General features: G+C 40.8%; 1 protein-coding gene across 25 annotated transcripts in view; it reads left to right on the top strand.

Annotated features, from left to right (window-relative positions):
- Positions 1-26767, top strand: part of SLC8A1 (solute carrier family 8 member A1) — a 375587-nt gene that overhangs the window by 33400 nt on the left and 315420 nt on the right. For 4 of the 25 annotated variants that reach the window (XM_072767220.1, XM_072767231.1, XM_072767235.1 and 1 more), the window contains exon 1: positions 20937-21177. The exons of 4 other annotated variants lie outside the window; for them this stretch is intronic. Coding sequence is in view for 8 of the 21 variants with exons in the window: in XM_026018960.2 (XP_025874745.1) it covers positions 21543-21611 (69 nt within the window). In the remaining 13 variants the exon portion in view is untranslated. Of the gene's footprint in view, positions 1-20174; positions 20567-20936; positions 21178-21296; positions 21612-26767 lie in introns of those variants that run through there. 17 more of the 25 variants (XM_026018956.2, XM_026018961.2, XM_026018958.2 and 14 more) reach the window with 8 other exon arrangements.

Genomic DNA, 26767 nt, shown 5'->3' on the forward strand with positions numbered 1-26767 from the left:
CTTCCTCTTTCCACAATGTTTTTAGTGTACACTCAGACCATTGTTTCAGCTTACTTGCACAGGCAATTAACTAAAGCTTTCCAACCCGAATCCAAATGGGAACCCATGTGAAAATCTTATGATCTAACACTGTGGTCATGAGCACAGGCTTCAGGAAAAGTGCCTAAATTTACTCAGCCCTTCTACGCCTAGGTTTCTTTCATTTTAAAGTGTAGGTATCGCTAATACCTAATTCGGAGGGCTGGTAAAAAGATTAAATAATTTCATACTTCTAAGGTGTCCAGAATGGTGCTAGGTACATTTGATAAGTGTTAGGTACTATTAGAGTTAACATAGAAATGTTAGCTACTATGATGATCATTACTAGACTAATACCAAAATAAGGGAAGTTAACATCGATACTTTAGGAAGATTTAGGAGATTTCAAAGCAATTAGAAATTGAAAGATAAATTTAATCTTACCATTGAGACAATATCCTTTTCTGATAAATCATATATGTTTTTGCCCAAGAGTAAATTTCCCTTTCTGGTGTTCTCTCTCATAATCATGTGATAAGGCTTCATTATGTAGATTAAACATATGCCCCAAGAAGAAAACAAAGACTATGTATTTTGAAGATTAGTAATTATAGAAAAGATAATCTGTTAGGACTAAGAATATCATTTCCTGATAACATTGTTTCCCAAGCCAGAACACTATATTTAAAATTATCTAGCTAGAGGGCAATTATCCTGATAAAGGATAATTGAGAGTCAGTGAAACCAGCCTCCTAGGAAGACAGTCTATTGAGAGTCAGTCTCATCATTTGCACTACAGAAAGGACAGCAGTGGGAATAATCACAAATGGAATGCTCTAAGTCATGTAAATGAACCCATATGACTATGACTTGTCAAAGTTATATTCTAAGCATGTTTCCCATCCTATACTGGTTTACATCTACTTCTATATTGGATATCAATTCATATCAGAATTAGGATCAGTAAATAGAGTTTTCAGAGTGGCAGAATTTCGTTCAGTGGGAGAAGAAAACAGGAAAGATCAGAGTTGTCTACCCACTTTGCCTGAGAAAATGAGTTCCCCACCACTGAATGTATAAAAGGAAAAGTGTATTTTTCTATCAGAAAAAAAAAATCATAGGTCCATCTGATTATACTCCTTAACCATTGCATTAATATTCAAATAAACAAGTCCATTAACTTTCAATTGTAATAAAAACAAAATGTTCTATGTGGCATTTCATATTCTAGACAACTCTCATTCATTTATTCAATAAATATTTATAGGGCAGACATTTCTTCTAGGAACTTTAAATATAGCTATAAACAAAACATAAAATCTCTGCCTTCACATGACATTATTTTGAGCAAAACAGATTAATAATAAGTCAAATACACATTATCAGAAGGTGTTATGTGCTATGGAAAAAAGCAAAGCAGAAAGGAGGATAAGGAATGTTGAAAAGGAGAGGAGGGGATGTTAGCTGATTAAATAGTGAGGGAAGGATTTTTCCAGAAGACATAGAAGAAATGGGAGTGGGAATTTCAGAAAGATGTCAATTTGGCCATTGACTGAGATATGCTATCTGAAATCACACCAAATAAATTTATTTTATTTATAATTATGTATTATGTTTAAGTCTTTCATATTCCAAGATAAATATCTTCAGGTTTTTTTCATCATTTACCATGTGCTAGGATTTAGATAGGAGATCCTCTGTGTCTCAAGTCCTCACGTCCTTGCTTAGACATACTCAGCCAGGAACACTATATTCAAAAATGCCCAAGCAGAATGGGAGCATTACCAATACCTCTTCTCCATGTTCAGTCTTCTAGATTGTGCAGTTACGTCCTTCAGGATGTTCTCCTGACTCCTAAATCTGAGCTATGTGTCTCCTCTTTGCAGTATCTTAGCTGTAGTTTGCTGTATAGCAGCTCACTTTACACTTGGCAGACTCCAGCCTGCCTTCTAAGCCAGAAGCTTCATGACACATAGTACATACATTCTATTCATTCCATCATTATGCTTGATGCGTGTAGGTCCTCAGAAATATGTATTGAATTGGATGAATTAACATCCCTTACAAATCCAGTAGCCTACAATTTTAGTCTCCACTGATTGGATATGTAAACTCCAGAATAGCAATAAGTTTTATTGTGCTCTATTTGCAGCACCTAGCACAGGCCCAGTACATAGTAGGCACTCAGAAAACATTTGTTGGAGGACTATACATCTTTGAAATAGGCAAGAACATCAGGTGCAAGTCAGAAGGTTGCTGTTGACAGCACTTGGCTTTCTATACCACTTTGATTCCTCTGCTTTCATGCCCATGCTTCTAATCCTCCTGGCTTAGACACAGGTCAAGTTTGTTCACAGGGCATCTCAGTACACTCCAACCCCAAGCCAGAAGAGTGCTCTATCATATGTACTTGATGCCCTGACCTTTTCATTGATCAGATGATGTATCACAGATGGATAAACCTCTTTTAAAACTTATTTTTTAAGATTTGCCAGTGTGATATAGAAACATGTATATTACAGTTTTGTCTTAGAAAGTTTTGATTAAAAAATGACTCTTGCCCTATCTTGCTAAAGTTATCTGACTTTTTCACTATTTACAATTTCAAACAACCTGGTTCAGCTCACTGCAACTACAGTAATCATTTCAGATTTCCTGTCAACTTTCTTGCCTTGGGTTGCACGAATAGGGTATTTCCAGACAGTTGTCTAGGTCAGCTACTTCTTACTTTAATGAAGGGTATGCTTCCTCTATATAACTGATGGAAAAACATTATGTTTAGGCAGCAACAGCAATTCAGTGGGCTTGGCTCACAATTTCTGACTGGCTGAGTAGCTAGGGTGATGGAGGAAGTTGTATGTCCGTCTTTCACAGGAGCTGAAGGTGTGCTAGCACATGAGAGCTTAGACATTGATGGATAAGGTAATCTATTCCAACAGAAAAGTGGTGGCAGAGAATTAAGTAAGATATTCTCTGTGCGGTTAAGACTTGTTAGATAAGATTTTCAAGGTAGAACAGAGGTGAAATGAAACCAGTGGGGGATGTAGTGGCCAAGTGGGCAAGAAAGGACTTTAGAGTCAAAAATCCTGGGTCTGATTCCCAGCATAGGAGTTTATTAGCTGTGTGAATGTGGGGTCTCCTCTCATCTATAAAGTGAGGTTACCAATGCTTATACCACAGAGTGGTTCTAAAGAATAAGCAGCATAATATGTATAGAGTCTTCATGGACCACAGAATGTTAGCAGCCGCAAAGGCTTCTGTTTGAGAGACTTCACTTCCAATGTAAAGCTTCCAGCAGCCCAGTTCAGTATAAAATCAGCAATTTCCCTGGTGATAAGACGCATCAAGTCTAGACATCAAATTTTAGAAGTTGGAAGGTAGAATTCATAGCATAGCAATAGCAAAACCACTTCTCTGTTTGTTATCTGCGCCATGATGTTTAAGGGAAGAAGAAAGAGTGGTGTGTGTTAGCTTGCTTACAGGACAAGGAATGGGGATCTTCTTTATTTACAAATTGAAAATTGATTTATTGGGTGTTTTGGTGATTAAAGAAATTGTTTAATTGTTGATTAAAAATACTTCTTGGGATGCCTGGGTGGCTCAGTGGTTGAGCATCTGCCTTCAGTTCAGGGCATGATCCTGGGGTCCTGGGATGGCGTCCGCATTGGGTTCCCTGCAGTGAGCCTCCTTCTCTCTCCGCCTTTGTCTCTGCCTCTCTCTCTCTCTGTATCTCTCATGAATAAATAAATAAAATCTTAAAAAAAAAACAAAAGATAGGCTTTCTTAACTTTTCTATGTATATATCTATATATCTGTTTCTATTCTTATAAAATTATTCTTTTTATAATTATAGCATCTAACTATATATGATATTTTGTCATCTGCCTTTTTTAAAAAAAGATTTTATTTATCTATTTGAGAGAGAGAGAGAGAGAGTGAGTGAGAGAAAGAAATAAGCAGGGGGGAAGGGCAGAGGCAGGGGAAGCAGGCTTCCCACTGAGCAGGGAGCCCGACTTGGGGCTTGATCCCAGGACTCTGGGATCGTGACCGGAGCTGAAGTCATGATAACTGACTGAGCCACGCAGGTGCTCTTGTACCTACTTTTAACACATATATATTCATGTCAGTATAGATCTATATTCTATATTGATCTATAGATCATTCTGTTCATGTCAACATGGACCTATACATCTGTTTTTGATGGCTACTCATGGTTATTATAATGTGTTAGGCAGTCTACTGGTAAATATTTAGATTGTTTGCAATAATTTTTAGCTATTATAAACCACTGTGTTGAATTTCTCTGCATTTATATTTGTGCATACTTTTCAATTATTTTCTTTGGCTAAGTTGCTTGATGTAGAATTACTCTGACTAAAGGCATGTAGATTAAGAATTAAAAATTTGCCAGATTGACCTCTAGAAAAACTGCTTGGACTTAAACATAACAGGAAATGTTTAAGTCTCTATAAAGTACAGAGCTTTAACTGAATTAAAGCTGTTTTAAGTTTTTAATTAAATGTTGGTTTAAAGGGAGGGGGATACATTAAAAAGTGGATTCAGCCAAAGAAGAGAAAATAGGAAAAGAATGAGCATGAGCAGAATTAGTGAAAGTATTAAAACACTGTTCAAATTGAACTTCAGTGTAACCAAATAGTTGATGAGAGTGTAGAGGAGGAAAAATAATTTTCCCTCTACTTTTCTAGGTTCTTAGCTGAGACCCCTTGTAATAAAAGACAGATTGATAGGAGAAAAACAAACAGGAGTTTAATAACATGTATACCTTCTGTACACATGGAATATGCAGGAAAACTGAGTAATTCCCAGAATTAAACCATCACCTTAATTGCTCTCTCTAGATAAAGACAAAAGAAAAATGTTGAGGGTGGAAGCAGCCAGTTATGGAAGGCCATCAAGAAAAACACAGAAATCAGTTTTTTTTAAAAAAATTTTTTTTTATTTATTTATGATAGTCACAGAGAGAGAGAGAGGCAGAGACACAGGCAGAGGGAGAAGCAGGCTCCATGCACCAGGAGCCCGACGTGGGATTCGATCCCAGGTCTCCAGGATCACGTCCTGGGCCAAAGGCAGGCGCCAAACCGCTGCGCCACCCAGGGATCCCAGAAATCAGGTTTATTGTTATTTGGATTTAAGTACAAGTCTTCTCAGTTGATAAGAGTTTTTAGAGATTTTGTCATCCCCCTTCCCCTGGTACAGAAAGTAAGAGACAGTCTTACAGATGGAGATTTCCCTATAAATTAAGTGTTTCTTACAACATGGTAGCTTCTACTCAGTTTCAGAGCCTCTTCTACATTGTCTGCTTCTGAAAAATAATCACCCTAAAATAATCCTTGTACCAAAGAGACATATTTTGGGGTGGCAAATTCTGTTCCCCTTTAAGAGAAAGTTCTGCTTTTAAGAATTCCAACTAGTAAATTGTGAGTAATGACAGAATATTTTCTGTTTGAAATCTTTGATGAAATAAAGAATCCATCAATGGCTACTGAAAACACTAGATGGAAAAATTTATGATAGTTGAATCAAGCTGATGATACCTGAACACACTAAGTTTATCAACACAGAAGGAGAGCAAACAGGCTTTATTTGCTTGTTGATATGATGAAATGGAAGATATATACACAAGATTCCCTATTACACATTCATGCTAAATAAACAAGATTATAGAAAAGATATAAGACAGAAATCCATTAAAAGATACCACAGTGATGCATTCAGTAAATTCCAGAATGTATGAAACTTGACAGATCATAGGACTTGATTTCTTAGGATACTAAATTGTAAAAATAAAGAGAGGAGGAATTTATAGATAAAGAGCTTCTTAAAGACATTTCATATATACATCATGTTTTAAAGTTATCTGGATCACTATTCTCACAAACTAACTGCAAGCATATTGTTTAATCAGAATCAGAGAAATTTCTACACTGAATATCTGATGAAATTAAGTAATTATTGCTAATTTTTAAAAATGTGACAATGTTGTTGCAGTTATGAAAAACAAAGAGTCCTCTTTTAGAAAAATACACTGAAGTATTTACTGATGAAATAATGTAATATCCAGGAGTGGCTTTGAGATATCAAATCTGAATGGTGGGGGGAGATCTATATGTCACAGAATTGACAATTTGCTGTTGACTGGTGAAACCAAAGGTGGATATGTGGGGACTAGTTCTACTTCTCTCTCTACTTTTCTTATCTTTGAAACTTACTATGATGAAAAGCAAGGATTGTATTTAAACTTAGATTATTGTGTACAAAAGATTTATGCACACTGGGAATGCATGAAATGCAGAAACTTTTAATTAACAGAAACTAAAATAAAAACAGAAAATTGTGATAATCTAAAAATTCTTTTGGTTGCTTTGGTTGCAAGAGGAGTCTACTTATACTTAATGGGCAATGCCAGGAACCATGTGGAAAGACATGAAAAGTCTTAATAATCAAAATAATTGGATGATTGTTGACTTTAAACATTACTGTTTAGATGGATAGGAAAGAACACTTTTCTGTAAAAAACAATAGCAGCAAAGGGTTGAAAAATGCATTAACACTGCTTTTTTAAAAAATAAGTAAAAGCCATTGAAGTTAGTATTATCTGAAAGTGATCTTTCCGGAGAAAATGAATTACTATGTTTTTAACACAATATAGAGAATTTGCAATCATGGAGGAGGATACTGCTAGTTCCCTATCACTTCTCTCTTTAAAAAAAAAGATTTTATTTATTTATTCATGAAAGACACAGAGGCATAAGCAGAGGGAGAAGCAGTTCCCTCTGATGTGGGGCTCAATCCCAGGAGTCCTGGATCATGACCTGAGCCAAAGGCACTCAACCACTGAGCTAACCAGGTGCCCTCTATCATCTCTCTTATAAGATGCAGTGTAGAAGAAATAATGGAGCATGAGCTTTGAAACCTAGCGTAAGCACTGGAGACTTTACATCGTGAAATCTCAATGTTTTAATGGAAGAAAGGAGAAATCAGTTCCAGATACCAATTTTACAGATATTCAACCCGAGTTCTAAGATCCTGAAGTAGTTCGCTTAATGTTATGCACATAGTTAATAATAGTTAAGTTAATTTTTGCACAGTAATAGGGTCATATATAAAAAAAGTCTCCATTCCTATTTTGCTACTAAAAATTCCATTGTGAAGATTACAAGGTGATAGCCATACAAATTTAATATCATGAATATAAGAGAAAGATGGTGAGCACAAAGTAAATTCAAAAGTATCAAAGGAAATCACTATTGTTTTCTTTGGGAAAAAGTGGAAATTAATCAAGATTTAATTAAAGCAAACAGCCTTCTGGAGGGAATAACAAGGACAGAAGTTTGTTTATGGGAATGTCAGATGCAAAGAGACATTATAGGACCTTTCATGAAGGAGCAAAGCGTAGCAAATCATCTTTCTGTGGAAGAGACAAAAAGAGACAAAGATGGTAGCTAGCAATGTTTTTGAGAGGAGAAAGAGAAGTGAATGGAACAGTTTAGAGTTTGTTCTTCTTCCATCATCCTTAAACAATTAACAGCACCCTGCATCAGAAGCAACTGGAACCATCAGGATGCTGCCCTTTGTTTAGGAGGGCAGTGCTGCTGTGTGATCTACCAGCCATTCTCTATAATGCAGACCCTTTCACTTGGAGCTGCCCTTTAGCAGGGGCATTGGGTTACATCATCTCCCATCATAGTCTCAGCTGTATGCAATAGGAGACGTTTCCAAGATAGACAGCTTGGGCTTAACAGTGAAGTCGTTGGGTGGGTAAAAATTGAAGCTGAACAATGCTCCTGAGGGTCAGATACAAATCTAAAGGGCACAATAAACACTGTGTTCTCCCAGTTTAGACTCCAGCCAGCCTTCAGGATCCACTCTACTCCTTTCACAGGATTTAATTAACTGTTCCCCTGGTGGGATTTCAGTCTCAAATTAATCCATCTTTTAAAACACTTATCTAGCTTCTTCCTTTCTCTTTATATATGCTTTTAGAGTACCCATTCCTATAAAATATATGATTAATTCACCTCAATAGCTAGACACTACTATATTTAGTGCCTTCTTGGGCCCTTTATAAATGAGCTAATGATGTCAAGTAATCATAGCTTTTTCAGGTACATGATGCATGTGAATAAAGAAAGTAGCATCATCCATCAGGAATAAAAGACCAAGTCAGAATTTCCAGCATCTGTGCTTGCTGGGTTGAGGATAGGAGGAGTACATACTCAACCAACCAACATGAACTAAAGGTCTGAGTACCTTGGAATGTAAGAAGGTACAGAATCACATTTATTATGATTATAAACACTTTATGCACCAAATGATTCTCAGAATAATATTGAAAGAGACAGAAAATGTGTTAGTATTCTCAGTTTGCAGGAGAAACAAAGCTTAGCACTGCTATGACCTTTTTAAAAAAATGTATCTATTTATTATTGATTTATTGACTTATTTACAGACATGAGTGGGGAGGGGCCATGGGAGAGAATCCCAAGCAGACTCTGCAGTGAGCACAGAGCCCAGTGCAAGGCTCCATCTCCCCACCTGGAGATCATGACCTGAATGGAACCCAAGAGGTGGTTACTTAACCCACTGAGCCACACAGGTGTCCAGAACACGGTTATTACCTTTAGAAGAAGCAAGAGGTAGCAAATTATTGTTCTGTAGAAGATATCAATGGAGACAAAGTTGGCAGCAGCTAGTTAGTAGCAAAACCATAACTTCCAGTATGCGATCATTCAGTTGGAAATAAAAGCTTCAGGAAGAAAGATCCTTAAGTCATGTTGGAATAATTGTCTCCAGGGAAGCTCTGGTGGAGCTCCTTTCCTGCAGTGGGTCCCTAAAGGGCATAGAAGTTAAGAACATTTTTAGTCAATTTTCATAATTTTAAGAGCCTCATTATTGTAATTGACTCATTCATATGTATCATTGAATTTCAATCTTATAATAGATTAAAATTTCTCCCACAACTCCAGCCCTTGACCTCACAGGCTATATTTGCTTGTATTGGACAGTTATAAACTTGGAGAGGTTATCAAACCCTTCAGATCCAATTTCCCTCTTTTACAACAAATGTGCTGTGGCAATCTCTTCATTATTCTGAAATAAAATTAATTGAGAATATAATCTATTCCACATATGATTTTTAAAAATTTTATAAAATGTTCTAATTATAATATAAAAGGGAAATAAATGCCAACATTTTATGATGAGCTAATATGTTGTTCAATTTGTAAATCTTGTAAATCTCAGGGATGACCACTTCAGAAGATACGTGGGAGCAGTCAGATGCTTATCCCATTATGTAGAACTTACCCTGAGGACAACAGCTACAAACGTTGGTTAATAAGTAACATTGCCATCAGTGAAGTGATTTTCCAAAATGATGAACAGCTTTTGTTAAATTTCAAATAAAACAAAGTACAGTCTTTCCTCAATGTACACAGTAGTTTTATTCCTGGAAAAATCTGTAGAAGTTAAGACATGTGAAAAATGCTTAGGTCTTTCACAAAAACTAGAGTAAAGGTTTAGGCTCACATAATAGGTCTTTCACCTATATGAGTGATTCATAAGACATCTTGAAGTTATACAAAATGAAGGCAAGTTATTCACTGTACAGGACTGGCTCATGCATTATGAGATGTGTTGCCTCCCTGGCCCTAGCCCAGTAAATGTCTATAGCAATTTCCATACTATTGTGACAACAACAAAACTCCCCCATGAATTTACACATTTCCCCTAAGGAGCCCTAACACCCCAATTAAGAACCAGTGTTCTAGAGACTTTGGGGAAGAATGGGCTATTGTCTACCTTCCACCCACCCTCTTTCCTCGACACCCCTGTACTGTTCGGGCAGACAATGAGGAATGAGAACACCTCTTGGGGCAAAGCTGCACCTCCTCACGTTAGTTTCTTCCTGATGCTGAGCCATCTCATTGGTTATATGGTCAGTGTCGTTGGGTAAAGTCCTCAACTGTTCCCACTGGGGAGGGACCCTTTACTCAGCATCTTTTCCAGGCACTAAGGAGTTTCTGTACAATTGGATTATTATTTTGGGTCATCTGTCTTATTTCCTGTGGTGGAATCCATGGCAGGTCTACAGCCCAATCTCATTTCCCTCCTGTGGGCCCATTCCTGAGACTGTCACACTCCATTTCTCCCCAGTGGTCTTTCCACCATCCCAGGACTATATAATGCAAAAGCAAATGGAGACTAAGACTTGGAAATCAGCTAGCAGTCTCTGCTTCTTAAGTCTTCAAAGCAATTCTTCTGGGAGCCTCCACTCTTTACCTCAAAGAGGGAAACTGGTTGAGTACTCTCCTTCCACAACTCCTGACAGATTGTGTAACACATCAGGCATAGTTGCTTATTTGTTGATATGCCACAATGCAGAAATGTTAACTTTGAATAAACAGGTAGAAATATAGAAATCTTTTAGTTATGAAATGTGTTGTTGTCTCCATGCCAGAATTGAGCCAGAAGTAATTTGTTCACTTGGGCTATCAATATTTCTTCTTATCCATAAGTATAAGAGAGTAATTTAGAAGAGCATTTCTGGAAGATATGTAGATAAAAAAAAGAACAGACTCTTCTAAAAATGGTCATCTTCCTATTTTGGAAATTGTGTAATTTGGTTAATGTCTTTTTTTCCCTAAGATGAAAGCCCCATTTCTTCATGTGTTCACTGATGATTCCTTATGTCTAACATGTCCCTTGCTTAATAGTTACTTTTAAAAATGCAATCAACAAGTGATCACATGAATAAATGATTTTTATCTTTGATTGTATAGCTAGCAGGTAACTACCAAAATTCAAACCCACTTCCACAAAATTCAAGCACACATCTGCTCTAACCTTAAGATATTTTCTCTCACAAAAAGAAAGAAGAAAGAAAGAAAGAAAGAAAGAAAGAAAGAAAGAAAGAAAGATAGTTTCCAAACTTGTTAGAAAAACTCCTTAGGCATTTTTCTAATATTAGTATTTTTTTAAAGATTTTATTTATTTATTCATGAGAGACACACAGAGAGAGGCAGAGACATAGGCAGAGGGAGAAGCAGGTTCCCTGTGGGAAGCCTGATGTGGGACTCAATTCCAGGACCCCAGGATCACGACCTGAGCCAAAGGTAGATGCTCAACCACTGAACCACCCAGGTGTCCCTCTAATATTAGTATTAAAGGAAATTTTATTTAATTTATTAAAACTTAATAATCAAATGTATTAAATCTGTTTAAATAAAATAAGTGACATTTCATCTTAAAACAAAGGGATGAAAAAAAAACAAAGGAATGAAGATCTAAAAATCTAGCAAATGCTTTCCATTTTAAAAATATATCCTATAATGTCAAATAGTGTTAAATTAGCACTAGATTTCACCTAATCACAAATGTATAATGTTTTAGTTTGTATCAGAATAAGGGTGTGTATCAGAATAAGAAATGTCAGAAATACGTATGAAAAATCAAGGTAATTGGTACACTTGGATCTGTTATCCAACAAATAAGACTGCTTTTAGCAAAACAGTGTTCTTCTGGATGTGTGTGTTCAAAAGACAAAAAATACTTGATTAAATGTTCAGACTATATTCAGATTTCCTTATTGATTCTGTGTATTTCTAAAATAATATTTAAAGCAGCTGTAATTAGGGGAAGCAACAGGCTCTTCATAAGGCAATACTTTGTCAAACTTGGCTCCATATGGCCTTCCCACATAGTAGATTGAAATGTCTGGCTATTTACTAGTGGAGTGGTTGTGAAGGTGGGGTGATGGGCAAAGGATCTGGTCTCCTGTTCCCACTTATAAGTCAGTTCTATGTCATAGAAGACAAAACACTCTCAGTTTCCTATAACCTGTTAAAAAAGGCAGCCACACATCAAGAGGTCAGGCAGTGGGAGGAGTGACTCTAAGGTACAAAGAATAAGGGGATGCACTGTCCATAGAGACTCTAAAAATAATAATAAAATCAACTAAGGGTTGTCCACTCTTTTTTATCACCATGTAGTATTCCACTGATAAAATACTCTCCTTGCCTGTTGGAGCAGATGACCCCCACCCCTGCCTTTAGTATGCCACACTCAAAGGATACTTGTTTCCTAGAATACTACCAGCCTTTAGAAATTGTGTGTGTTCTAAATGGAACTATCCAGAAGGATTCCCCTGAAAGTGAAAACTCAGTAATTTTAAAAAGTACGGGGCTGAAAAAGGAGCAGTAATGAGACTCTGCTGAAGTTCTGAGCCAAGGAGAAAAATAACTATATTCTTCCCTTTCTTCTCCTGTCATTGCTTAAAGTCCTTCTACTGGCTGGGGTTTCTGTGACATGACTGTGATCACCATCTTACTGGTCTTTATATCCCTGACCATGCTCACTTGGACACATCTCATACCCTTCTCAAGATGTACCTTCATGAAGTACGTATCTGGCTATAGCATTCTCATACTCAAAAATCCTCAGAGTCTAATTCTCACTATGAAGCTAAATTCCTAGAGGTATCTAATTCATGTTTTTAATTACCACAGGACTTAGTTCATGGCACTGAATGGAGTGGTCACTCACTGTGTGCTGCCTGGATGATTTACAAATTCAGCCAATAAATGTACTACAAAGTTTCCTTTACATGATTGCCCTATAATAAGGCATGTTCCATTAATTTGCATCATTTATTCAACACATATTTATTGATCATTTTGAGTTGAGTTGGCATTTTGCTGTGAATAATTTCCATCTAAAATTTCTATCTAAAATCTTTCCTTGAGCAATTTCTAGATTTAGAGATTTTTTTTTATTTGACAAAAGAAACAGGAAGACAAAAACTAAAAATTAAATGTCTCTCAAGATCTGTAAGATACATAATTCAAGTATCTTTTTTAAGCCCGAAATCTATCATCATTCATTTTGAAAGAGAGCAGTGCATGGCTGATACTCTGCATTAGCCTATGAGCCTCTAAGTAGACATGAAATCAAGTATGTAAGATCTGGCCAATAAAAGACCATTAAGGTTAAATAAAATTAGGAAAAATAAGAAGTCAGCTGCTATTTCCATGTGTTTTTGCAAATTTGCAAACGGTGATTTTCCAATAATTAAGATATTTAGCCAGAGTTAAGATTTGTGTATGCAAGTGTGTGTTTGTGTAAGAGTGTGTGTGTATGAATGCAGTGTGTATGTGTGCATGTTATGTGTATTATGTGATCTCAGTTAAGAATATAGGAAGAAGGATACAGGAGGTGTGACTAACTCATGGAAAGAAGCCCTGGAACCATCCCTAAGCTACACATATGCTATTCCCCTCCCTACTCCCCAGTGCTGTTGACTTTGTGGTAAGAGGTTCACCCAGGAGAGCTCACTTGCATAAAGTTTGCCATCCAGTTGCATTAAAGCACCGTTCTTTAAATAAAACCTAAAGGGGTAGTCAGAACTCTTGCAGCAGCTCTGCCTTAGAAAGGATACAACCATTTTATGTGCAGCCTCAGGGAGCTGTCCGTCTTTTTGGAAAAATTCTTGGATTTATAACAGATGTACATGCACCTGAATGCGGAGGTGCAAACCCTGTGGCTGTGCCTCTGCAGCTGAGCCTCAGGAAGGCTGCTACTTAGAGGTAGGAATTCTAAAGCAAACTTGACTCCGAGCAGAAACAAAATATGAAACAAACAAAACATTGGGCTCTATTGCTTACCTGTTTGGGACTCTCAAAACAGGGATAGCACGTCCAGAAGAACTTCTCACTTCACTGAGGCTTCTGAGAAACTGACCACCTAAACTAGTACTTGCTTCCTAAAGGCACTAGCCTGTTTTCTTGCTTCATTTCTCCATAGCAGCATCTCCAGCTGATACCCAGGGTGAGTTCATTTGTTTATTTTGGTTATTGCCTCTTCTTTTTTCCAGTAGAATGTAGGTCCCAGAGGATGGGAAATTTAACTGATGTTTTCTCCATTGTATCTCTAGGTATGAGATAGTGCCTGGGCCAGAGTAGGTCCCCATCAATAGTTGTTGAATGAATACATGAAGGAATGAATGAAAACAAGAATTTCTATGATAATTCTCCACTGTGAACTCTGTTTTGTCTCTGCTCTGCCCAGATTTTTGCCTTTAATAAGAGTTGCTTGATGACTACCTTTGAACTATCAGAAAATTCACAGGTCCCTTGATTCTTGAAAAATAGTAAATGAAAAAGCAAGCACATATCCATAAATTATATGCCTAAAGAGCCTCTCTCAACAGGAAATAAGAGATTCTCTGACATTCTTACAAAGTGGGCCAAATGAGCTTATAAGTAATTCCTGAGATAATTGACAAAGGGTCAGCTTACAGGCATAAGCCTGAGGCTTGGTCAGATTGCCATCTCTGTGTGGTCTGGCCTCCTGCAATGTCACAGACAATCTGTCTGTCATCACAGAGCAGGTGGCCAGGCAGGACTGTGGGTGTGGATATGGTGACGATGTCAGTTGCTAACCAGGGCCTGCACTATAGCTACGAGGGCATGATTGCTATTGAGTTGCAAGTGCACTGGACAAGGGCCAAAGAGTTTACTTTACCCTAGAACCAAAATCCATCTTCTGTCAACACAGGGAAGTCCCTTACAGGGGACAATATGTGCTTTATTAATTCATCTACCATGTACCAAAAACTGCTCTAGATGCTGGGGATTGACTGTTCAACAAAATAGAAAGAGGCCACACAGTCAACAGACTCCATTTTCTTGATCTTTTCCAATCTGCTTATATATCTTTGTCAGGTCAATTACAAAAATCCAATTGTGCCCCTTAGAGATGTAAAAAGGCCCTCAAATATTTGTAAGCTCTCTTAAGTTTCCAAGAAGAGCCCCCATTTTTATATTCTGTTAAATATCAATGTTTGATGGAGCAGCAGAATACAAGCAACATTGTGGCAGATGTAAAGGGATTTTTTTTTTTCACCCATCTTTACTACTAATAAGCTCTTTGATCTTAAGCAAGAAGTTCTCATTTCTGGCTGAAATTTAGAACCACTCAGGGATCCTAAATAAATAAATAAATAAATAAATAAATAAATTTCCAATGCCCATACTTTACTTCTAATCTCCAAGAGTGGGTCTGAGCTTCTGTATTATTTTGGAACAACATGACTGATACTGTGTAGCCAAGGTTGGGCAAACCTCTTTGGTCTCAATCTATAAAATGAGGATAATCAGAATTCCCTCAGTAGTTCCTAAGGATTTCTTTAAAATAAGTTAGGTTGTAGATGGCAAATAATTTAATATCTACACAAATAACTGTCTGGTAAAGAGCATCCTGGGGGCTTTATCTGGAGTCTCTACTGGTAGAGAGTCCTTGAATTAATTGAGGAAAGTTTGTGCAAACTTAGTGAAGAAGTTTATGTCACAGATAAGATCATCTGTTAATATAATGGATAGGACAAGAAAAATGTTCATTGCAGTGAAATTCATTTAAAATGACTCTATTGGAAATTATGCCCTCAGATTATACAATGGAGATGGGTTCAGGTTAATACCCAGACATAAAAGAAAAGAAATATTTTGATCCAGCAAGAATGTTGTTTTGTTTTGGAAAGCAAATTAATGCTCAGAGACTGAGTTGTTGTTGTTGTTGTTGTTGTCGTTGTTGTTCTTTGCCAGCAATTTATTTAATGCAGTTTCACTGCGGAAATTTCACAAGTCAATAGCATACAGGATGTCTTTTAATAAGCCAATAAAGAAATAATATACATCAAGTCAATGATCCATTAATCACACTATTGTTCTAGGCAAAAGGAGAAGAAAGGAATAAAGTCCACAGTCAGTGGGGTTGAACCTTTACAGGAGTTGGTACTTGGGAGAGACAGGTCAGCCAACTATGAGCTGATGTCCAGCTGTCAGTGCAAAAGTTCCCTGTTGCTAGAGCATGTTGCTAGGGAACGGTAGCTCTGGTGTCGATGGGCAAGATGATCTTCGCCAAGGGCTGCTGCCTGGTTTTCACTGCTGCCAATAAGAGTCGCCTTTACCAAGGCAAGAGCTAATGCCCCAAGGTCTTTGGAGAGCTATTTTAGATGAGAAGGAGTCACTTTGCCCGGACCGAACACTCTCAGATGGTCCTCATAAACTCTCGGTATTTATAGTCTAAATGTCCTTTGCCAAGTTGCTTCTTTATATGTTTTTATCAAGAAGCCCCCAGGAGGGGCCTCTAGCAGCTGAGCTGCTGCATTCTTACTGGTGAGAAGAGGTGAGATGATGATGTCCTGACACAACATACTTCATTCTTATATCAAAATAAGTTTATTTCTAAAAACAACTTTTTGGGGGGCTTTATCACAAATAAGTGGATTTGAAATTGTACCAAACCAATATACAACAGATGTGGTGCCTCCTCTATCAAACATATAACTACACTCCATACTTACAAAATTAGAAAGTACGCAACAGCTTCTTTCATTACAGAGAAGGAAAGTACTCTCATACTGTAGAGGATTCATTTTCCTGGGTTTATTTATTGTATAGAATTCTGTATAGTACAAATGATAGCATAATTGTTATTGATAATGAGATGACCCGATTATGTAGAACCTAATCATATAAACACTTTTTATTTTTTACTTTATGAATATCACTTAATGGAACTTTACCAACAATAGTAACAATAACAGCATCATGTATTGAATAATTACTATAATCAAGGACTATGTCAAGCATATTGTATATATTTTGTCCTACCTATAACTCCTTTAAGGAGATTTTAAAACCTAGGCTTTCCAGACAAAGATACTGTGGCTCAGAGAGATTAAAAACTTCCCCAAGACCACAAAGTCAGAGGGGAGGTTCAAAGCCAGATATTTGGACTCCAAATTTTTAACTCTTAACCAGTTTCTGTTCTTTTCTGACCCATGAATGGCTCTAGATAATTATTCCGCCACGAAGTCACTCACTGGTAAAGTTGTGGGACACTGGATAATGAATGTCCTTAATGTAGTAAGGGGCAGAAATGGAAAAAGAGAGTGTCAGGATTTTGGACAAACCCAATCCTTGATGATAAATTGCTCGGATGTGGAAGTGCAGATCCCTGATCCAAACACTGTGACAAAGTCAAAGGACATGGGTGACCCCCCAGGGCAAGAATTCTGGGTTATAACTGTGAGTCTATCAGGGAGGCTGCTTCCACCCAGAGGCAGGGTCCACTTACTGGATGGAACTCAGGGTGGTGCTGAACCAGTCAAAACAAAACAGAGAAGTAAAAGTTTATTTGCAGGAACAGGGCCCCAGGGAGGAGGAACAATAGCACTTTGGAGTCAACAACAACAAAAAAATCCCTGCAGTCACCCTTGGAGCAAAAAACCCTGGATCCAATCAACAGCAAAGGAAACCCAAAGGACAAATGATGCCCATTCCTAGGTGTGGGAGAAGGACTAATGCTGAGCTCCACCTGCTGACCAGGCTCAGTGTGCTGTGCTATGCTACTTTTTTCTTATGTAGAAATCAGCATCAGACTGAGCTCAAGAATGAGCAGGTAGTGGAGTGTGAAGGCTGGCAGAGTAGGAAATGAGGTAGGGAATTACTAGCTCCATATTAGCACACTTGCAAAAAGACCCAGGACTAGAGAAACAATGATGGGTACCTCTGACTGAGGTGATTCAAAGTAAAAATGAAAGAAATTACAACGATGTACTTGTTTTTCTTATGATGAAGAGTTATTTAATATTTTACTAAAATACTCAATATTTTGTAAAATTTTGGTAGCCTTGATCCTGTGTCCAATTTCTCTGAGGACGTGATAAAAACACAGGGCCTAATTCACAACATTTATACTTGGTCTGAAAGTGAGTTTATTTGCTAAAAGATCTCCTGAAGGTTTGTATGAACCTGAAGATTTATTAGTTCATGAAAATCTGAACCATCTTTAGAATATATCAAATCTGGACAGCCCGGGTGGCTCAGCGGTTCAGCTCCGCCTGCGGCCCAGGGCGTGATCCCCGAGAACCAGGATCAGTCCCACGTCAGGTTCCCTGCATGGAGCCGGCTTCTCCCTCTGCCTGTGTCTCTGTCTCTCTCTGTGTGTCTCTATGAATAAATAAATAAAATCTTAAAAAAAAAGAATATATCAAATCTTAGTGATTTCTCTGTGGAGTCCCCAAAATTGTCATGCCCTACTGCTTTGGATACTTAACAGTAGAGACCTATAACTCTGAATCCTAAGCCCAGAGGAAAGAATGGTGATCAACATTCAAGAATACAATTAAGAATTACTGTTGGATTGGAATGTAAATCACCATCTTCCTACACGTAAATTTCTTCTTTCCAAAGCCACAGCCTGCAGAAACCACTCTATTTCCTTACCTGGAGCCTTGTGCCAGTGATGTAGCCTTTGATAATTCTTGCAATAAAAATCCAGTCATGTATGACATTTAGAAGGGAGCAAAAGGTTTGATTTGCCTGGGGCTCTGGAACCCTTATAAAATGCCTTTAATGAGAAATAAAAGACAAAAAAAAAAAAAAAGAAAAGAAAATTAATATATATATATATATATATATATATATATATATATATATACTCAGAGATTAAGCCAAATCAGAAAGGGTGCCAAATCACTAAGATGAGGTTGCATTTCAATGGTGCTAGGTAAGGAGAGGACCTTCAAGTAGATCCCCCACCCCCCTCAAATCCAAACTAATCTAATGGCAGACTAGACTGGGAAAGTAGAGGAATAACAAGGAGCAAGGTAGAGCCTTAATGCTTTGCCAGTTACAGACAAGGCAAACTGGGCACCACCAGGATACAGACATTTAAGAGCAGGACTAGTGTCACCCAGGTCACAAGCATGCTTATACTTCCAAAAAGTCTGAGCTCTCACTGAGTGGTCCTTAAGAGCAGGAACGGGCCACGCCCCTTCCACAGAAGCTGTTCCAATGACTTGTCGTCCACTCATATTTGCATTTAGCTCTATTGCTCAGTTCTTTCGCCTAGCCTGGTCCTATTTCCCGCGGGAGGAGTCCTTAGTTACATGCTACACTCTGTGTCATTTAGAAAGCAGCCACTTTTCTCTCCAAGTCCTTTTCACTGAGTGTGAGCCAAATGTCTGCCTCTCACACTCCCTTGAAATCAGTACCCTAAGTAATTTTTGGCTAAGGACATACTCTCACAGAGAGATGGTGACCTTCTGCGTCTCCCCCACATGTCATTCTGTTTACACCTCCTAGTCAGTGCGGTCTAACGAAGTCTGTGGAAAGTCAAGAACATTTAACTCCTAGCCAGGAAAGGAAAATGTTTTTAGGGGACAATGAATGATTCCTGGGAATATACAAGGAGTAGCTTGGTTTCCTCCATCAGGATGTGTATCCTTCACCACTAGATGGACGCAGCAGATCCTTGTTAATGAAAGCACAGTCCTCCTTCAGGCAGTACCAACATCACTTGTTAAGTTTGCTAGAAATGCAGATCCTAGGCCTGCTCCAGATCTGCCACATAAGAAACTGTAATTATCAGGTGATTCATATGCGCATTCCAGGATTGAGGGGGTATTGTGTCCAGAACAGTGGTTCTCAACCTTGGTTAGAAGTAGGAATCAACCAGTGAATCTTTAGGGAAAAAAAAAAAAAAAAGTTACTGAGGCCTGGGTCCTACCCCTCTAGAGATTCCAAGTTAATCAGTCTGGGGTGTGGCCTAAGCACTGGGATTTTTATAGTCCAACAGTGGGATTCCTGGGGTCAGAATCGCCTTTCTCCTGTGGCCTGGCCCCACAGAGCTGCACGGTAAGCAGTGCGGAGGACTGCTCTACGGACTTACCTTTCTGCCTGGTGCTCTGATCCTGTCATCGCCTCCATACAGCAGCCCCTGACCCCTCACACCAAGGCGAGCTACACCACTGGTGAATGTCAACTGCTGCTTTAAACACAAAAGCTTGGAGTCACTCTTGAGAACGACAACCACCAGAGTCTCAAGATGAGATGCTAAAATCTGCCTTTTTAACAAGCTTCCCAGGTGTGTCTCATGTGCAGCCAGGTTTGTGAACTCCACAGTGGGTCTAGCCTTTCATCCTGCCAAGTCATTAAGGATTTGTAAGGATGAATGAGCTGTCAAGAGAGCAAGGGCCTGGTGCAATGCTCCTTTATTAATTATGGGGAAGTGATGTATTGGCAATGATAATGCTTCTCTTGGAAAGGCCAATGAATGGTTCGTCGATTGCTGCATTAGATCTTTCCTAACTCAACCCTAATGCTCATCTTTTACTCCTCTGTGTAGCTTAGAAGCCGGCGCGGCTTTCGCTTTAAACAGCTCCTTGGCCTTTATTCCCAGGTGAGGAGCCGCAATCTTTGAGGGAAATACCAACCCGGAGCCTCTTTCAGGGATCCTGGCTGGGGAATACCTCTCCCCTCACCCCCCACATCCTCCTCTGCTTGTGTCAGCAGCTTCTCGCCACGGTTCTGCTGTGCATGTCTATACGTAGGAAAAACCCAGTGAAGATACAAGAGAAACATCATCGATCCATCCCCAGGTCCCTTTGCTAAACGGACGCTCGCTTTAGCAGAGGGCTGGAAGGCGGGGGACGAAAGACCTATCTGGATTAACCATTTCAGAGGTGAGACCTGGGCAGGCAAGTCGGGGTGAGGGTTTTCCGAGGAAGGTTGCACGGAAAAGTTGCAGCGGGGTCCGCGCGTGTGACCGATGGGCCGGGTGCCCGAGGGAGCCGGAACGCACTGCGGGGCCCGGGGCCGGGGGCGAATCCAGAAGCCTTCCCGGCGGCGGAGGCCGGGGGCCGGGGGGCCGGGGGGCTGGAAAGGCTCCCCGCCCGCCCGGGGCTCCAGAAACGCGCCGGCTCCTCTCCCGGGGCGGTCGCGGAGGGCGCGGGGGCTCGGCGGCGGCGGCGGGCGGCGGGCGGCGGGCGGCGGGCGGGCGAGTGTGCGCGGGAGGGAGGGGGAGCGCGCGCCCGCCCGGCCCCGGCCCTCCCAGCCTCGCGGCCTCCGCGCCTGCCTCCCGCCCGCGCGCACCGGCTGCCCGCAGCCGCCGCCGCCGCCGCCGCTCGCGCCGCGCTGCACGGGGGAGCCTGCCCGCCGCCGCCCGCTCCGCGCTGCCCCCGAGATGCCGGCGACCTCTTCCCCGAGGTCGGGAGCTCTTTAAAAGGAGGGCGTGCGCCGCGTCGCCTGCGAGCTGGAGGAGCTGCGGAGGGGCCATCCACACCCCCCAAACCAGGTGGGATCTCACGAGGGGCAGCGGGAGGGATGGGGTCGGCTGCCGCCAACTATTTTCCGTGTCTTGTTCGTGAGGCGACACTTCCCTCTGCTTTGGCGGAGAACCAGCTGCTCAATTGTGTGTGTGTGTGCGCGCGCGCGCGTGTGTCCCTGCACGTTTTCTGGGGTGTCCGCGCTTGTCGGGGAGCGAGATTGCTCGGGCTGGTGCGTCTGGGCGTGAGTGTGCCTGCCTTGCCGGTGCCGGTGCCGGTGCCGGTGCCGGTGCCGGCCGAGGAAGAAAGGGCTGCTCAGGGAGATGCTGCGCCCTGCACGGCGCTGGCGCTGGGCTCCGGGGCTTCGGGGCGCGAGGAGCTAAGTGCACCCGGAATGCAGCGCTGCTGGGGAGCCGGGCGTCCCCACCCACTGGGCTCGGCTCCGCGGTCATCCCTCCCGCCGGTAATCCCTGGGGTCTCCCCCCAAGGCCACGCTCGCGAGTCTCTTTTCCGGCCAGCTCCGGGTGCTGCTTCACCGCGGACTGCGGAGACGAGGGAGTTGTGGCCGGGGCGGGCGGATCAGGCAAGGGGGCGGGGGTGGGGTCGGGGGTGACAGCGGGAGAGTGGGCTGAAGGGTCCCGGTCTCTGGGCGCTCCGCAGGGGTGTGCGTTGGGGATTCTGCACGCACAGGCATCTTCCCCCCACGAGATTCAAAGGGAACTTTGCAGCTGCATTATCTGCCTCTGGAGCTTTGCTGGCTCTTGGGGAAATGGTCTGTGTTCTCAGATGTGAGGATATCCTTCTTGGCTCCTCCTTAATGAAGAACAGGGAGGTCTTATGGGTGGACATTCGGCTAAAGAAACCAAATCTGCCCAGCTGATGCTTTTAAAAATACAGTATGTGTGCATCCTGGATTTTAAAAATCCGCCTCCCCCCCCCCCCCCCCCCCCCCAGGATTCTTTTGACTATTTGATGAATGACTGGGGCTGGCAATTTGTATTTCCCTCTCCAGACAAAGTGGCAGTGGTTGGGTTGAAAGCAGAGTGATCAAATTTAACAAAGAATTTTTTTTTTTTTTTTTTTTTTGAAGAGAGCAATAGTGCATGGTGTCCGCAGTCATTGGAAATAAAGTCATGCTTTGCACTGGGTATCTGTTTAACCCTCCCTTAGCCTGGCTCCCTTGCTGGCGCTCTGTATCTCTCCTGCTAGTCAGCCACTAGTGGTTGTGACTATAACAATACAAACTTTGTCCTGCTGGAGGTGTAAAGACTAAAAAGAGAAAAAAGGATATCAGTAGGAGGTGTAGTGGAAGAAGCTTTTTAAAAAATGACAGATGTGGTAAAGACAGTGCTGGCATCCAGATCATGGAGGAGCTAGCAGAGTAGGTGGAGATTCTGATCAGATCTGGTTAAAGGCATAGCTTTGAGTATCTCCAAATATGAGCAATTGAACACCCACAATCCAGCATCTCTGTGAAGATTTGCTAAGGGAAATGGGGAAACGGGGAGCAACCAGGAGGGGATTCTGCAAGTATACCTCCCACCCACGCCCCCCTAAACACACACACACACACACACACACACACACACACACACTTACATGTTTTCTCTTTCTCTCTCAAAGCTACTCCTGCAGCAAGTCTGGAAAAGCGGGTGGAAATGTATCTAGATGTTTAATTCTTTTCAGATAAGAAAACAAAACCAGAATAAGGGCGATCGCTTTTAGGTTCCTCTTTCAAATCCTGTGTCGTTTGGATTTAGCTCTATGGGTTTTCTAAACTTGCTTAATTGGCTGCTTAGGCTGGTGTGAAAGGAGGAAGGAAGGGAGAGCTAGCTCCATCTTTGGGGCCTCTGAGTGAGAAGGTGGGGGAAGACCCACTCACTTCATCAAGGAGCAAGATGTGTTTTCTTAAATGGTTTTCATTTTACAAATTCCGCCTGCTTGAAGAATTCCATTTGATTCTGGTGGCTATTTTGCTAAGATTTTTCCCACCTACTAAAAAAAAGAGCCCTGATTTTTTCCCCCTAAAATGGCTATTGTCTTGTATTGAATATGGAATGATTAATTACTAGGGAAATAAGGAACTGGATAGAGGTAAACGATTATTGACTGTTGAGCTATGCAAGGGTTGCAGAGGATGCAAGGGTCCACGACAATCAGACTTAATTTACTCTGTCTTGAAAGCTTAATAAGGCTGAAGAGGAGAGTAATGAATTAAAAGAATATGAAGGCTGTGCTTTGTATCTGTCTGTCTGTCTATATATTTACCTACCTACCTATCCATCTATCTTTCTATTTATTTTATCATGACTATTTAATGGTTTCTGCTATATCATTTTGGATTAAGATTAAGAGCTAGCTAACCATTTTGTTGACCATGAAGGGGAAGAGAGTGATAGCAGTGCTTTCACTGGAAGGAAGATAAGGTGTAGTCAGGACTGTATGCAGAAATTACATTAATTGCTCTTTGAAGCTTACTATGTTTTGAAAAAAAAAAAATTCCAAGAGAGCTTCAGCATTTTGTTAGCAAGCTATATTTAACATGTTTTTATCAGACAAAAATAGACTTTTATTTATCTTGCAAAGTAAACGCATGGTTTCTTCCCTCTCAGTATTTAATCTGTTTCTTTGAAAAAATAAATAGTGATAAAAGCTCCGCAGATCCAATGAGGTTGCACTCCTGCTTTAAAGCAAGTTAAAGCATTCATTTAGGTCCTGGATATGTTTCCCCCAAAGTAAGTGCATTTTAGAACTTTGCCATCTGATTTTCGTGTTGCAGTTCAGTGAGAGGAGCCCTTTCTCCATGATGTCTTCAGGTAGAGGGAGCATATCATAAAGGTAGGTAGCAAGCAGTCTACCCCATCAGCATGGAAATAAACCAGGTGCAAGTTGAAATAAAAATTAAATCTGGAATAAGAAATATACGATTAAAAGAGGGTGGTAGACCTCTACCTTGTATGTTTTATATTTTTGCCGTGTGGATGTTTGTCATTTTGAACCAAAAATTAAATTGTTGCTTTACATTTGCTGAGAATTTAGGGATCAACGTGTTGCAATCTTTCTCTTCTTGTTGCTCCTTTCATGCCTCCTGCTTTTTTTTTTCTCACAAGGGATAGATGTCTCTTGCCAGAACATCTTCTAGTATTGTCCATACCTCATACTTAGAGCCCTCCCTCACCATAACCTATACCAGATAGTCTCCCATCTGATCAAATTCTCCTGCTCCCTCTTGTGGCAAATATTCTCCCTGACTTTCCCTAGATTTAAGAATTACAGCTCACATCACTCACAGCTCCCTTAGCTGTCTATCACTTGGGTTCTAATCCCAGTAATACTTGTGGCTAACCGAGCCAGTGGGTTCCTGAACTAGCCGTTTCCCGTTTTCTCTCTGAACAAAGGGATGTCTATCCCCTGGAGACATAGTTGAGATTTAGTGGAAGTAAATGTCAGATGCTTTCTGACCCATTGGGATGGAATAGATTTGGGAAATGTGAGCTTTCAGAGTTGGCCTCTGAGATTTTGATTTGGACTCGGAGCTAGTCCGGTGGGGCCTCATTAAATGCAGTGAGATGATTTTCAGTTTTCTTTCTTTCTCTTCCAAAAGATACCTCTTTCCCTGTGTGTCTATGTCTCTCCATCTCTCTCTTTCTCTCTCTCTCTCTCTCACTGCCTCCCTCCCCAGGCTCTCGTGCACACACACACACACACACCACAAAATATATTTTATACGACACATATTTTGAAGACTTAAGCTAATTAATAATTAGGTTTTCAGTAAGGTTTGTAAATCAGAAACCTACTTTCTGAACTGGAGACTTGTGGGGTAAACTACTCTCATTGGCATGTTTTCATCAAGAGCAGTCCAGAATACAAATGAGGAGATCAGGTGCCTTCTTCCAGTGTGTTGGCTCAACTTGGAAGACAGTTGCTTGCAGCCCTCACTGCCTCCAGTGTTTTGTGTAGACTCCTTGCTGACAACTCTGATTGAACTCTAAGTGTTTTATATCCACATCTCTGATTGTCCTTTGATCTGCGTAGCGAAGAGAGTATGGTACCTAACAAGATAGACAGAGGTTCAAGAGAATCAGTTGCTCTTTACCTGAAAAACTTTTTTTTTCTTTTTTAAAGATTTTATTTCTTTATTCATGAGACACACAGAAGAGGCAGAGGCATAGGCAGAGGGAGAAGCAGGCTCCCTGCGGGGAGCCTGATGCGGAACTTGATCCCAGGACCCCAGGATCATGCCCTGCACATGATCGCTCAATCACTGAGCCATTCAGGTGCCCCCTCTTTACCTGAAACTTTCTAGCCAATTTCAAGAGGAAGAGGAGGACATAGGGAAAGAGAAAATGAAGGAAATGTGTGTGTGGTCAAAGGCAAGTACATTTTAGGCAGCCGCCTCTAAAGTGATCTGGTGGGGGCGGGGGTGGGCAAAACATCCTTGGATTGGAAGCATTTATCCATTTACCAACATAAAATCAGAAATTCTCACTATTAGACATTCGCTTGAATAAAGTCATTCTATCTGGTAGATCTCTAACAAAATACAATGACACCACATAGGAAAGAGCCACCCTGAATTCTTATAAACCGCTGACATCTGTTCATTCGTTAACTTGTATTGGTTTATCAGGTCAGCTGACAGAAAAGTCCTGAGGGCCTGAAACACAGGAAGGTACAGGAGAAGTGAAAGTAGTTTGAAACTAGGTTGGTGCCCTGTTTGTGCCCTCAGTGGCTCCTTCTGGTGGGGAAGTGTGAGGGACCTGCCTGCCCAGGAACAGGGCCGCTGTGGGGGAGTAGAGAGTAGCCAGGCAGAGACAACATACGCTTCCATGCTGAAATTTTACTTCTGGCACAGCAAAAATATAAAAAATCTGATCCTTTCTGGAAAACTTAGCCTCTTGAATTCCTCTGAGAAGGGGCAAATTATGTTCCCCAGTGTGAATGTTCCCCAATGATATCCCTAAAATCTTGAATGGCTTCTACTATATGTCATCTTGGAATATTCATACCAGTACCCTACAAAACACACATGCGATGCCAGTTCAGACAAATGGCTGCTTGCGTATACAGTAGACATAGAAAAATAAATTTAAATATTAAAATTCATCTTAATTCAAAAAAAAAAAGAATCACTTAGGTGTCATTACACGTGAAGTCAAAAATAATTAATAGTTTCTTCATTGGATCTAAAGTGAAATGAAGTCAGACAGCCAAGAGGGTGATTCGGCAGTTTACTCCAGCCCAACCGTGACATTTATTGAGCACTTACTGTATGCAAGGCACTGTGCTGGGCTTTTCAGACAATGCAGATGATGAAGAGGAATTATTTGACAGCTCCTGAGTGCTCCTTGTATGCCCAGGGCCAATCTAGGCACTCTGAATGTGTTTTCTCATTTAATGCTCATAAGTGCCCTGCAAGGAAGCATCCTTATTATGATTTAAAGATGAAGACAGGGATCCCTGGGTGGCGCAGCAGTTTAGCGCCTGCCTTTGGCCCAGGGCGCGATCCTGGAGACCCGGGATCGAATCCCACGTCGGGCTCACGGTGCATGGAGCCTGCTTCTCCCTCTGCCTGTGTCTCTGCCTCTCTCTCATCTCTCTCTGTGTGACTATCAT

Source organism: Vulpes vulpes, chromosome 8 (genome assembly GCF_048418805.1).
Source record: "Vulpes vulpes isolate BD-2025 chromosome 8, VulVul3, whole genome shotgun sequence".
Lineage (NCBI taxonomy): Eukaryota > Metazoa > Chordata > Mammalia > Carnivora > Canidae > Vulpes > Vulpes vulpes.